We start from the raw sequence: 12,373 nt of genomic DNA on the forward strand, positions 1-12,373 counted from the left end.
TACTACAACTTGTTAATGGAGAAGCTAATAATTTTGGCTAAATCAGAGAAATGGAATTTTAGTTTTTGAGAGGTAAACGTTCAGTTGTATGCTCTGAGAAGACAGTTTAGTTATTTGAGCTCATAAGTCCAGTTAAAGCAATATAAATAATGAGATATGCAAATAAACAGTCTATTTAGTATGATAGAAAAAGCTTCTTTGATTCTGGTGGAATCAGAATCACTTCTTGGAAGTGATTTCATTTTTTTTACTTTCAAGTACAGATTCCTACACTATGATATTTTATTATGCTTAAGATTTAATTTTCCCCATGTTAATAAGGAGCAAATACAGTGTAAAAATATATTAATATTTTTACAATATAGAGGGCAATGCAAATAGCTTTGTTTTTTTAAATTTTATTTTATTTTTTATACAGCAGGTTCTTATTAGTTATCTATTTTATACATATTAGTGTATAGATGTCAATCCCAATCTCCCAATTCATCCCACTGCCACCCCCCGCCCCGCAAATAGCTTTGAATGATATCAGATTTTTTTTAAGTGGCATAATTTTTTTAATGAATAATTTTTTAAAATAAATTTATTTATTTATTTTTGGCTGTGTAGGGTCTTTGTGGCTGCACACAGGCTTTTCTCTAGTTGTGGCAAGCAGGGTCTACTTTTTGTTGCGGTGCACAGGCTTCTCATTGCAGTGGCTTCTCTTGTTGTGTAGCACAGGCTCTAGGCGTGCGGGCTTCAGTAATTGTGACACGCGGGCTCAGTAGTTGTGGCTTGTGGGCTCTAGAGCGCAGGCTCACTAGTTGTGGTGCACGGACTTAGTTGCTCAGCGGCATGTGGGATCTTCCCAGACCAGGGCTGAAACCCGTGTCCCCTGCGTTGGCAGGTGGATTCTTAACCACTGCGCCACCAGGGAAGTCCAAATTGGCATAACTCTTTTTTTTTTTTTATTTTTATTTTTTATTTTTTTAATGCTATTCTTGTCTGCTTACATTCTTTTTTTAATGTATGTATGTATGTATGGCTGTGTTGGGTCTTCGTTTCTGTGCGAGGGCTTTCTCTAGTTGTGGCAAGCGGGGGCCACTCTTCATCGCGGTGCGCGGGCCTCTCACTATCGCGGCCTCTCGTTGCCGAGCACAGGCTCCAGACGCGCAGGCTCAGCAACCGTGGCTCACGGGCCAAGCTGCTCCGCGGCATGTGGGATCCTCCCAGACCAGGGCTCGAACCCGCGTCCCCTGCATTGGCAGGCAGACTCTCAACCACTGCACCACCAGGGAAGCCCTGGCATAACTCTTAACAACAGCATTGCCTTCTCTTGGGTAGAACAGTGGTTCTCAGATTGAGATAACTGAAATGGATAGATCTATAGTGTTGTATAATGGTCCCACTAAGAACCAAAGGGACGGGATAAATTCCCAGTCTGGATGATTAGCCTTTCTTTGTTAACTATTAAGCACTTAGAGAAGAATTATTGAAAGTTTTGCCCTCTGTAATTGGCACTTTGGGCCCTGCATTATCTTTTGCCTTTGCAAAAAATCACATAGTGGCATTCAAGTTATATTAATCATATTTCCTTTGGAGGTTTTATAACAGTCTTCAAAACCTCCAAAATGGTGTTGTCTATTTACTTGAGCATGCCTTCCTTAGTATTAGAAATACAGTCATGCAGTGTGAGAATGTTTCTCCTTACTTAAATAAAGCATTCCAGTGATATTTTTAAAAAGCATATATTAAAAGAATAATAAAGATTTTTCAACAGTAGAAATTCATTAGAAATGAAAAAAAAAATATTGCAGTGTTACTCTGCATGTACAACTTAGCTCTCACTTTCCTGTCATTAAGAACAAAATAAATATATTTTGGGTTATCTAGTTATTAATGGAAAAAAGGGACACATATAAAATTATCTGGAGAAAGAATTCTGTTTTTCTCCTGGCACTAAATTATGTTTTGTGGAAAAAACACTGTAAAACTTAGTTGACATTTTCAATTATAATTGTACAAAAGATAAAGAATGTTATTCAAATGATTTTTTTCCTGTTACAGTAAATACTATAACTTTACATTCTAACTCAGTTAAAGCACTGGGTACTAGAAGAAAGAATGTTGATTTCTGATTACTTAATTTAATGTAGGAGTAAGACTTCCAGATCCTAAAGAATTGACAGTTAACATATTATAGTATCATTGTCTCCACTGAATTTTTAAATTTTTAAAACAACTCAGAGCTAATTTCTTCAACTACCCGATAGGTCTACAGTAATGTTGCTGAAGACGGATTAGCAGTAATGCTTTAAGGGTGGGATCTAGATGAATAAAATGTTTTAAACATATGGAGTTCTCCAGCTTAGGAAAATCTTAGTATATTTTAGAGAGGTTTTCATGTAAAAGTCAAATTAAGTGAAATAACTTCCTATGTAGAACTCATTTTCCTCTCTAATGACTATGGCAGAACCACAATTAAGATAAGTTTATTTTTAAGCTGCAGTTATCAATGACTTTCTCTTATCTGAGGCTTAACTGCTAAACCTCAAACCTTCTATTGAGATCATTTGTGATATAACAAGAAGTGCAGATTAAAACTTTTTTTAAAAAGTAAAAAAATTAGGGCTTCCCTGGTGGCGCAGTGGTTGAGAATCTGCCTGCCAATGAGGGGGACACGGGTTTGAGCCCTGGTCTGGGAAGATCCCACATGCCACGGAGCAACTAGGCCCATGAGCCACAACTACTGAGCCTGCGCGTCTGGAGCCTGTGCTCCGCAACAAGAGAGGCCGCGATAGTGAGAGGCCTGCGCACCGCGATGAAGAGTGGCCCCCACTTGCCGCAACTAGAGAAAGCCCTCGCACAGAAACGAAGACCCAACACAGCCATAAATAAATAAATAAATAAATAAATAAATAAATAAATAAATAAACCCAAAAGTTTAAACAAAAAAAAAACAAACAAAAAAAACTTCTAAAAAAAAAAAAAAAAAGTAAAAAAATTAAAATATTTTTGCCTCTAAGATTGGCAAAGATTGAAAAGATTGATACTGGCAAGGATTTTATGAAATGGGCACTCTCATAAACAGTTGATAGAAGTATAAATCACTGAAACTTTTTTGGAGGGCAATTTGACATCATTTATCAAAATGTAAACGTCATCTAGCAGTTCCATATCTAGGAATTTGTCCTACAGAGATATTCCCATAAGTACGCAAAGATATACAGAAATTTCTGTTACAATATTGTTTGTACTAGAGAAAAATTAGAAACAACCTTATTTAACCAGTGCTTTATTGACTGACCTTCATGGTCATTTTGAAATTAAAGGTATTTTATTTTAAAAAGAAAAGCAGTAATTTAAAAAACAATGAGGAATGGAAATGTAAAGTGTTACAGTTGCTGTGGAAAACAGGCTGGCAGTTCCTCACAAAGTCAAACATAGGATTATGATATGATGCAGAAATTCCACTTCTAGGTATATACCCCCCAAAATTGAAAGAAGGGACTCAAACAGATTACTTGTACACCCATGTTCATAACAGCGTTATTCACAGTAGTCAACAGGTGGAGGCAACCCACGTATCCATTAATGGATGAATGGTTAAACAAAATGTGGTATAAACAAATTATGGACTATATTCAGCCTTAAAAAGGAATGAAATTCTGATACATGCTATATAACATGGATGAACTTTGAAGACATTATACTAAGTGAAATAAGCCAGGTACAAAAGGACAAATATGGTATGATTCTACTTACAGGGGGTACCTAGAATAGGCAAATTCATACAGACAAAAAGTGTATAAGAGGTTACCAGGGGCTGGGAGGAGAGGGAAATGGCAAATTACTGTTTAATGGGTACAGAGTTTCAGTTTGGGATGAAGAAAAAGTTTTGGAAATAGATAGTGGTGATGGTTGCATGACTTTGTGAGTGTACTTAACACCACTGAATTGTACACTTAAAAATGGTTAATTTTAAAGTGGTTAATTTTATGTGTATTTTACCATATTTTTAAAAAAATGGTTAAAGTGGTTAATTTTATGTTGTGTATTTTTTAACCACAATAATTTTTAAAAAATGAGGCAGTGCTATGTGTATTGACTAGGAAAGATGTCAGAAGTATTTTCAGGGGGAAAAAGTGTATGTGTATATTATGGTGGAAGATTGAAGGGTGGATTCTTTTTTTTTTAATTCTCTCTGTATGTTTGTTTATACACGGGGGAGAACTGTTGAGAGGATACATATCTATTTGTTAATAGTGTTTACCTGTGGGGAGTGGGACTAGGAAAGGAACTTCATACACTTTTATACTGTTTGAAAAATTTTAAATTTTGTTTATTTATTTATTTAATTTTATTTTTGGCTGCGTTGGGTCTTAGTTGTGGCACGTGGAATCTTTCGTTGCAGCGCGGGGGCTCTTCGTTGTGGTGTGTGGGCTTCTCTCTAGTTGTGGTGCATGGGCACCAGAGCATGCAGGCTCAATAGTTGTTGCACGCAGGCTCTCCAGTTGTGGTGTGTTGGCTCCAGAGAGCGTGGGTTCTGTATTTGCGGCACGCGGGCTTCTCTGTAGTTGTGGCGCACAGGCTCAGTAGTTGCAGTGCGCGGGCTTAGTTGCCCTGCGGCATGTGGAGTCTTAGTTCTCTGACCAGGGATTGAACCCGTGTCCCCAGCATTGGAAGGTGGATTCTTAACCACTGCACCACCGTGTTTGAAATTTTTATAATAAGTATTTCTTTAAAAAATAGCTTTATTGATTCACCCATTTGAAGTGTACAAGTCAGTGGTTTTTAGTATATTCAGAGACTTGTGCATCCATCACCACAATTAATTTTAGAACATTTTCATTATACTCCTTAGCCATAACCCCTCAATCCTTAGTCCTCTCCCTGCCCCAGCCCTGGGCAACCACTAATCTGCTTTCTGTCTTTATGGATTTGCCTCTTCTGGATATTTTTTATATACTACATGGACTTTTAGTGTCTGGCTTCTCACTTGGCATGTTTTCAAGGTATGGCTGAACAACATTCTTTTGTATGGATATGCCACCTTTTATCTATCTTATCTGTTGATAGATATTTGGGTTATTTCTACTTTTTTGGCTATTATGAATAATGCTGTTCTGAAATTCATGTCTTTTGAGGCACAACCGTTTATTTTGATGATGTCCTGTTTATTTTTGTTGTTGCTGCTTGTACTTTTGAGGTCATAGGTAAACCATACGCCAATTTTTTTTCTAAAAGTTTTGTAATGTTAGCTTATATATTTAGGTCTTTAATCCCTTCTGAGTTAATTTTTTTATTATGGTGTGAGGTAGGGGTCCATCTTCTTTGTTTTGCATATGGTTATCCAGTGTCCCAGAACCATTTGTTGAATATAACAAGCATTTCTTGCTTCCATAATTTTAAAACTATAAAAGTAAAAGACTGGAATGATAATTTGCTAAAATGGCAAAAGTAAATGTGTTCTTGATAACAGGGGACTTCAGTCTGAAGAGTTAGTAAGCAAGGAAAAGATTAAAGATAGAAAGGGAGCCAATAACTGCTGGAGTAAGGCCTATGGAAAAGGTAGATTCAAAAGTATGGATAGACGCTCCAGCCTCTGAAAGGCTGAAGTACAATGCTTCTACCAAAGTACAAGAGAAAAATGTAAGAATAGATGCTTAAGAATTGGTGGTAGCAGGAAAGAGAGTTGAAGATGTCAGAAGACAGGTTCTCTTGGGTGATAGGTTCCAGGATGAAATAGGAACAGTTATTTTATCAAGATGTATTTAGTTTGAAACTTCATTAGAACACTTGCCAATCTTGTGTTGCAGTTATCTATAAAAATCAAGTCAGTAGTTGGTTGCTTATAAAATTCAAAAATCTATGAAATTGTTGCTAGGCAAAAAAGGTACATTGACATACGAGATTAGTTCTACCAGGAACTTGGTCAGAATTGGAAGAAATAAGTTCTTAGTATATTTATCAGCTACATCCTTTATAAAAATAAAATTCTTGGATTCTTCCTATTTCTGTGACACAGAGGAATTCTACTTGGCCAATCCCTATAAATTTGCATGAGATCATCAGACAAATACTTATGGTAAAGTAAAATAAATCTTAGATTAGTTCTAAGACGTCTTCAGGATTCATTCATTCAGCAAATATTTATTGAGCATCTACTATGTGCCAGGCACTATGGATATAGTGGTGAGCAAAACCAGGCAGAATTTATATGTATTTGGAACTAGTAGTTGAATGAAGATGTCTTACCTTAATCAAATAACAAATTAATGTACAATTGTTATAAATGCCACAAAGGAAGGATATGTAGTACTATAAAAACATACTGGGGTGGCTGCCTTCTCCACTTCCAGATGCATGGAGGTAGCGTCTCCCTGATGTGCTTCGGGTTGCAGGTAGTTGCCAACCGTGAGATTAATGGAGGGCTGTGAGATGCCCACGACGGTTCTGCAGGCACAGGTGCCACTACCCTCCCACCTCCCAATCTAGGGTGATTCTCATAGTAGCATCCAGTAGGTGCCCACCAAAGTCACCGTGATCCATTAGATATTAAAGGTACCACAAACTTGATTAGTTTTGTGACGAACACTTAATTTCTTTACATCAAAGAAAACATTGAGTATCTTTTTTTTTTTTTTTTTAATTTTATTTATTTATTTATTTATTTATGGCTGTGTTGGGTCTTCGTTTCTGTGCGAGGGCTTTCTCTAGTTGCGGCAAGTGGGGGCCACTCTTCATCGCGGTGCGCAGGCCTCTCACTATCGTGGCCTCTCCCGTTGCGGGGCACAGGCTCCAGACGCGCAGGCTCAGCAATTGTGGCTCATGGGCTTAGTCGCTCCGCGGCATGTGGGATCTTCCCAGACCAGGGCTCGAACCCGTGTCCCCTGCATTGGCAGGCAGATTCTCAACCACTGCGCCACCAGGGAAGCCCAACATTGAGTATCTTAACAAAGAGACAAAGATACTTCTTTCCTCTTGGAAAGAAGAGTGTCAGCAGGACCTCAATCTTTTTTTTTTTTTTTAATATTTATTTATTTTGGCTGTGCTGGGTCTTAGTTGCAGCATGTGGGATCTTTAGTTGTGGCATGTGGGATCTTTAGTTGTGCCATGCGCGCTTCTTAGTTGCAGCATGCAGACTCTTAGTTGCTTCATGTGGACTTCTTAGTTGTGGCATGCAAACTCTTAGTTGCAGCATGCATGCGGGATCTAGTTCCCCAACCAGGGATCAAACCTGGGCCTCCTGCATTGGGAGTGTGGAGTCTTACCCACTGGACCATGAGGGAAGTCCCAGGACCTCAGTCTTTTGAGGAAACAGGCTGAAGAGGATTCCCATGGGGTTGGGGTATTCTGATCCCTGCAGCATCAGGGAAATGGAGTGGATGACACAAAATAGATGGTCCGTGCTGTGGTAGATAATGTGTGCTGGCAAATGTCTCTGGACAGAAAGACCTTGGTACTGAAATAACTTCAGGGCTACGTGGCGAGCAGCATTCACAGCTGGGTGCATGAAAGTAGCATTCTTTGAAGATGTAGTTCCAGCAGTTAAGAAATGGAGAAGCTGGAATGAACGTGTATATCTATTCTTCAGGGAGTGTGGGAGCACAGAAACTAGTACTTGGGCAGTGTACAGAGGAAGATATTGGTGAGTTGTCAATGTTACTTTGATACCAAGATTGGGCAAAGTGGAGAATGAGTTGCTGAATGATTGTGAACAGTATTGAGTGCTCGGTCAACAATGTCCTGTTTACGATAGACATTACCCTCGAGGCTAGTGCTACTGAGGAAGTGGACATGTATGTAGCTGTGGTGATAAGACATGACAGTGTGGGATTGACACATGATGAAAAGACTAGAGCTTCATCAAATCCTTCAGCAAATTGTACTTGCCCTTCTCAACCTAGAAAAGGATTTCTAAGGAAGACAAACTGTTCCTCGAAGTTACCCCTGTTGTCTAGCTTTAATGGTAAAAGCGACTTACTTTAAAAAATGTATATGTATACACACAAATATGTATGCAAATATGTGTGTGCTCAAATTACCTTCCACAGGTATATGAGTGGAAAAACTCAGTTCGGTGAAATGAAAACTTACTCTATTATATGTAAAAATTGTTTGAAACCACAACACTAACCCTTATTGAAGGCAAAGTGTAGATATTAGAAGAAATGACTAAAATACAGATCAAATATGTCAGGTATCAGGTCATGCACCAAAATGGAAAGCTAGCTTTGAGAAGTTATTCAGAAGCCTTGCTGTTTTAAAAGCTGGCAGTGTTTCAAAGGCTTATTCCTAATAATAATAATTGCCCCCGTTTAATTGTGAAGGAATAAAATTTAGATCACAATAGCTGCATTTCACAATATTTGCTTAACTGTATACAAAAGACAAAGATATTTGCTTGTTCTCCAAAAGAGGGCAACATTAGAAAGAAAACTCACTTCAGTTTTGAACAATTGAATGTCTGTTACTTAAGAAGAAGCTCTTTAAATCAGTGCACCTTTTCTCTGGTACAGTAAACAATTGCTTTACCAGTGAAAAGGTGCATTGATTTAACAGCCAAAAAAGAGATATAGTTCTTAATATTTCATGAAACAGCCCTAATCCTGTCAGTTGTTTTCATTATAGATTTTATAGTTGCCTTTCTGACCACTTCTTAGCAGTCTGAGAAAATATACTGTTATTTACTATTAAAAAAAATGATTTTACTGAAATCAGCCCATCAGATCAAGAGGAATCCTAATGCATTTTCCTCTGAAATGGATGTGAGAAATGTAAATTTTGTAATGAGAAATGTAAATTTTGTAACAGTATTATTTATCTTCGTTCACTTCTAATAGCATGTCATGTCAATTTCATGTGATTACTTAAAAACTTTTTCCTCTTACTGTTCCAAAAACAAAACAAAACAAAAACCTGGTCTGGCACAGGAGGAGTCAAGGAAGGCTTCTCTGAAGAAGAGACGACTAAAATGATAATCCAAAGGCTGAAATTTGCAAAGTTAAGCAGAAGAGTACTCTGGGTAGAGATGAGCATGTGCACTAGCCTTTGGGCAAGAAGAAACATTGTTGAATAAGTGCTACTGGGGCACTGGGAGAAAGGCAAAATACAGTGTGAGAGGCTGAGGGAGACCAGGAGGGAACATCCAGAGAGACTAAAGGAATACCTGGAGAATGAATGAGTCAGGGGGAGAGTTTCAAGAAGGATGAACATTCTGAAATGTTACTAAAAGAGCAAATACTATGAGAATGGGAAAATCTTGTTAGATTTAGTAGCATAGTAGGGTTATGGGTGAGATATTAGCAAGAGCAGTTTTGATGGGAGTGATGGGGACTAAAGCTAAATTGGAATGGATTGAGAAGTGAGGAGTCAGTGAAAAGGTTGACTTGAAGATGGAGGAGAAAGAAGTTGGTGGCTGGAGAGAGAAAGAATTGAGGGAAAGAATTTAAATTTAATTAATTTAAATTAATTTAAATTTAAATTTTTGCTTATTTATTTAATGGGAGAGTCTAAAGCCCCATTAAAAGCTGTGGGAGGAATTATTGAGAAGAGGTATTGATTATGTGAGAGAGAGAAGGGCTCATCAATGATTTATGGTTCCTAAAATGGCAGGAGATAATAGAATCTAAGGCAGAGGATTGGCCTTAGATAATGGAGAGAAATCTCCTCTTGGAACTGGAATGAACTAGAATGAACTATGTATAAGGAAAAGATTGTATGGTTTCTATTTTATCTGTGACATAGGAGATGTGTAATCCACTGAGTAAAGGAGTCTGAGGTGGGTTGGGGTTCAGAATAGAGGCGAGAGAAAGAGTAAGGCCCATTTGGAGTTAGTGTTCATGATTGTTTTGTTTTTTGTTTTTTTTGGCTGCGTTGGGTCTCGTTGCTGCACGTGGGCTTTCTCTAGTTGCTTCAAGCGGGGGCTGCTCTTCGTTGTGGTGCGCGGGCTTCTCATTGCAGTGGCTTCTCTTGTTGTGGAGCACGGGCTCTAGGTGCACGGGCTTCAGTAGTTGCAGGCTGCGGGTTCAGTACTTGTGGTTCGTGGGCTCTAGAGTGCAGGCTCAGTAGCTGTGGCACACAGGGCTTAGTTGCTCCGCGGCATGTGGGATCTTCCTGGACCAGGGCTTGAACCCATGTCCCCTGCATTGGCAGGCGGATTCTTAACCACTGCGCCACCAAGGAGGTCCCAGTGTTCATGAATTTTTAGTGGAACATATCTGCCCTATCTCATGACTTTTTCCAATACGATTTGGTGATATAGGTATAAGCTTGGAGAAAAGAAATTCATCAGGCTTGTGTTTTTTGCCAGACAGGTGAGTTTAGGCTTTTAATCAAGAATGCTGTTGAGGAATTCTCCGGCGGTCCAGTGGTTAGGACTCCACGCTTCCACTGCTGGGGGCACACGTTTGATCCCTGGTTGGGAAACGAAGATCCTGCAAGCTGCGTGGCGCGGCCCAAAAAAAAAAAAAAAGAATACTGTTGAAATGATGGACCAAAGCTTGATGAGAGAAGTGAAGAAAGAAAAAGTCTGATAGACTGGGAAAAAGCATATGTAAAGGAGAGAGTTGAATTTTACTGTGCCATGTTATTGAGCTATAGTTCCCATACCGTAAAATTCACCCTTTAAAGTATACAGTTCGGTGGTTTTTAGTCTTTTTTAGCTGTGCAGTCATCACCATTATCTAATTTCAGAACATTTTCACCACCCCAAAAGAAAATCCTGTACCCATTAGGAGTCATTCCTTAATACCGCCTTCTCGTGGCAACCACTAATCTACTTTCTGTATTGATTTGCCTGTTCTGGACATTTCATATTAATGGAATCATAATGTGTGACCTTTTGTGTCTGACTTATCTTTCTTAACATAATGGTTTCAAGGTTCATCCATGTGGTGGCATGTATCATTACTTCCTTTTCATGACACAATAATCTGTCTTATGGATATATAACATTTTATGTATCTGTCCATCAGTTGATGGACATTTGTATTATCTCCACTTTTTGGCCATTATTAATAATGCTACTATGAATACTTATGTACAAGTTTTGGTATGACCACACGTTTTAATTTCTCTTGGGTATACACCTAGGAGTGGAATTGCTAGGTCATATGGTAACTCTGTGTTTAACAATTTGAGGAACCGCCAAAGTGTTTTCCAAAGTGGCTGCACCATTTTACATTCCTACCAGCAATATATGAGGGTTCTAATTTCTTCACATCATCACCAACACTTATTATTGTACACCTTTTTGGTTATAGCCATCCTACTGGGTGTGTTGGGTACCTTTTAAAACTTTTTTATTTAGGCAAGTAATACATGAATTTTTCTTATAAAACATTAGCATTATATAAATCAGGCTAAAACCCCTATGACCTTCACCCTGGCCAGTTCCTATACCTTATCTAAAAGGAACAGTTGTTTTCATTTTGATGTATGTATTTTCCAGAATTAAAAAAATTCTCAGTGTAGATAGTCCTATATAGTCTTCTTACATTAATCCATCTGTTTTCATAAAAACTCAGTAATAAATGATATTAGTTTTTTTCCCTTTCCAACCTCTAACTGTAGAATGTAACATCTTTTAAAAATTATAACATCATTAGTAAAAATCGTATCAAAGAAGTAAATGAAGTAAATGCCTATAGATAAAGCCTTAATGTCCTGTATATTATGGCTTTTTAAATGACAGCTATTGGTCCTCATGTATTGAAACTTTATCAGTAAAACTAATAATTTTCTTCTTGTTTTTAGTGCCTGGCTCTCTGGCTATGAAAACCCTGTGGTATCTCGAATTAATATGAGAATACAAGATCTAACAGGACTAGATGTCTCCACAGCAGAGGAATTACAGGTAGGTAATCACATCCTACACTTCTTCAAAAGATGCTTCAGATGAGATTTTTTTCTGTCACTATACAGGCAGTACTCAATTTGCATGATACTTTGAGACTGTAAAAGTGAATATATAAGCTGAAACCATATACAGTGATCTTAATAATCAGTAGGAAAAATTGTTCTGTGACCTTTAAAATTTTTTGTCAAGACATTAAAAACTCTTACTGTTGAGTATAAACTTATAGGGAAATGAAAAATATGTAAAACTAGTATTTATTAAGTACACTGTGATTTTTTTTTTTTCATTCCTAGGCCTGTCAGGTGGCCATGGCAGTTTTTTTTTTTTAATTATTTTTATTTTATTTATTTATTTTTGGCTGTGTTGGGTCTTCGTTGCTACGCACAGGCTTTCTCTAGTTGGGGCGAGTGGGGGCCGCTCTTCATTGCGGTGCGCGGGCCTCTCGTGGTGGCTTCTCTTGTTGCGGAGCACGGGCTCCAGGCGCGGGGGCCTCAGTAGTTGTGGCACTGGAGCGCAGGCTCAGTAGCTGTG

At 38.2% G+C, this 12,373-nt stretch overlaps 1 protein-coding gene and 1 pseudogene across 2 annotated transcripts in view; both read left to right on the forward strand.

Annotated features, from left to right (window-relative positions):
- The window catches only part of P4HA1 (prolyl 4-hydroxylase subunit alpha 1), an 86,227-nt gene that overhangs the window by 56,062 nt on the left and 17,792 nt on the right, over positions 1–12,373 (forward strand). For both annotated transcript variants that reach the window (XM_036829762.1, XM_036829761.1), the window contains exon 10: positions 11,740–11,839. In XM_036829762.1, the coding sequence (XP_036685657.1) occupies positions 11,740–11,839 (100 nt within the window). The remainder of the gene's footprint in view (positions 1–11,739; positions 11,840–12,373) is intronic.
- Positions 7,230–9,387, forward strand: LOC118883127 (annotated as a pseudogene).

The sequence above is a fragment of the Balaenoptera musculus genome, chromosome 16 (genome assembly GCF_009873245.2).
Source record: "Balaenoptera musculus isolate JJ_BM4_2016_0621 chromosome 16, mBalMus1.pri.v3, whole genome shotgun sequence".
NCBI classification, from domain to species: Eukaryota; Metazoa; Chordata; class Mammalia; order Artiodactyla; family Balaenopteridae; genus Balaenoptera; species Balaenoptera musculus.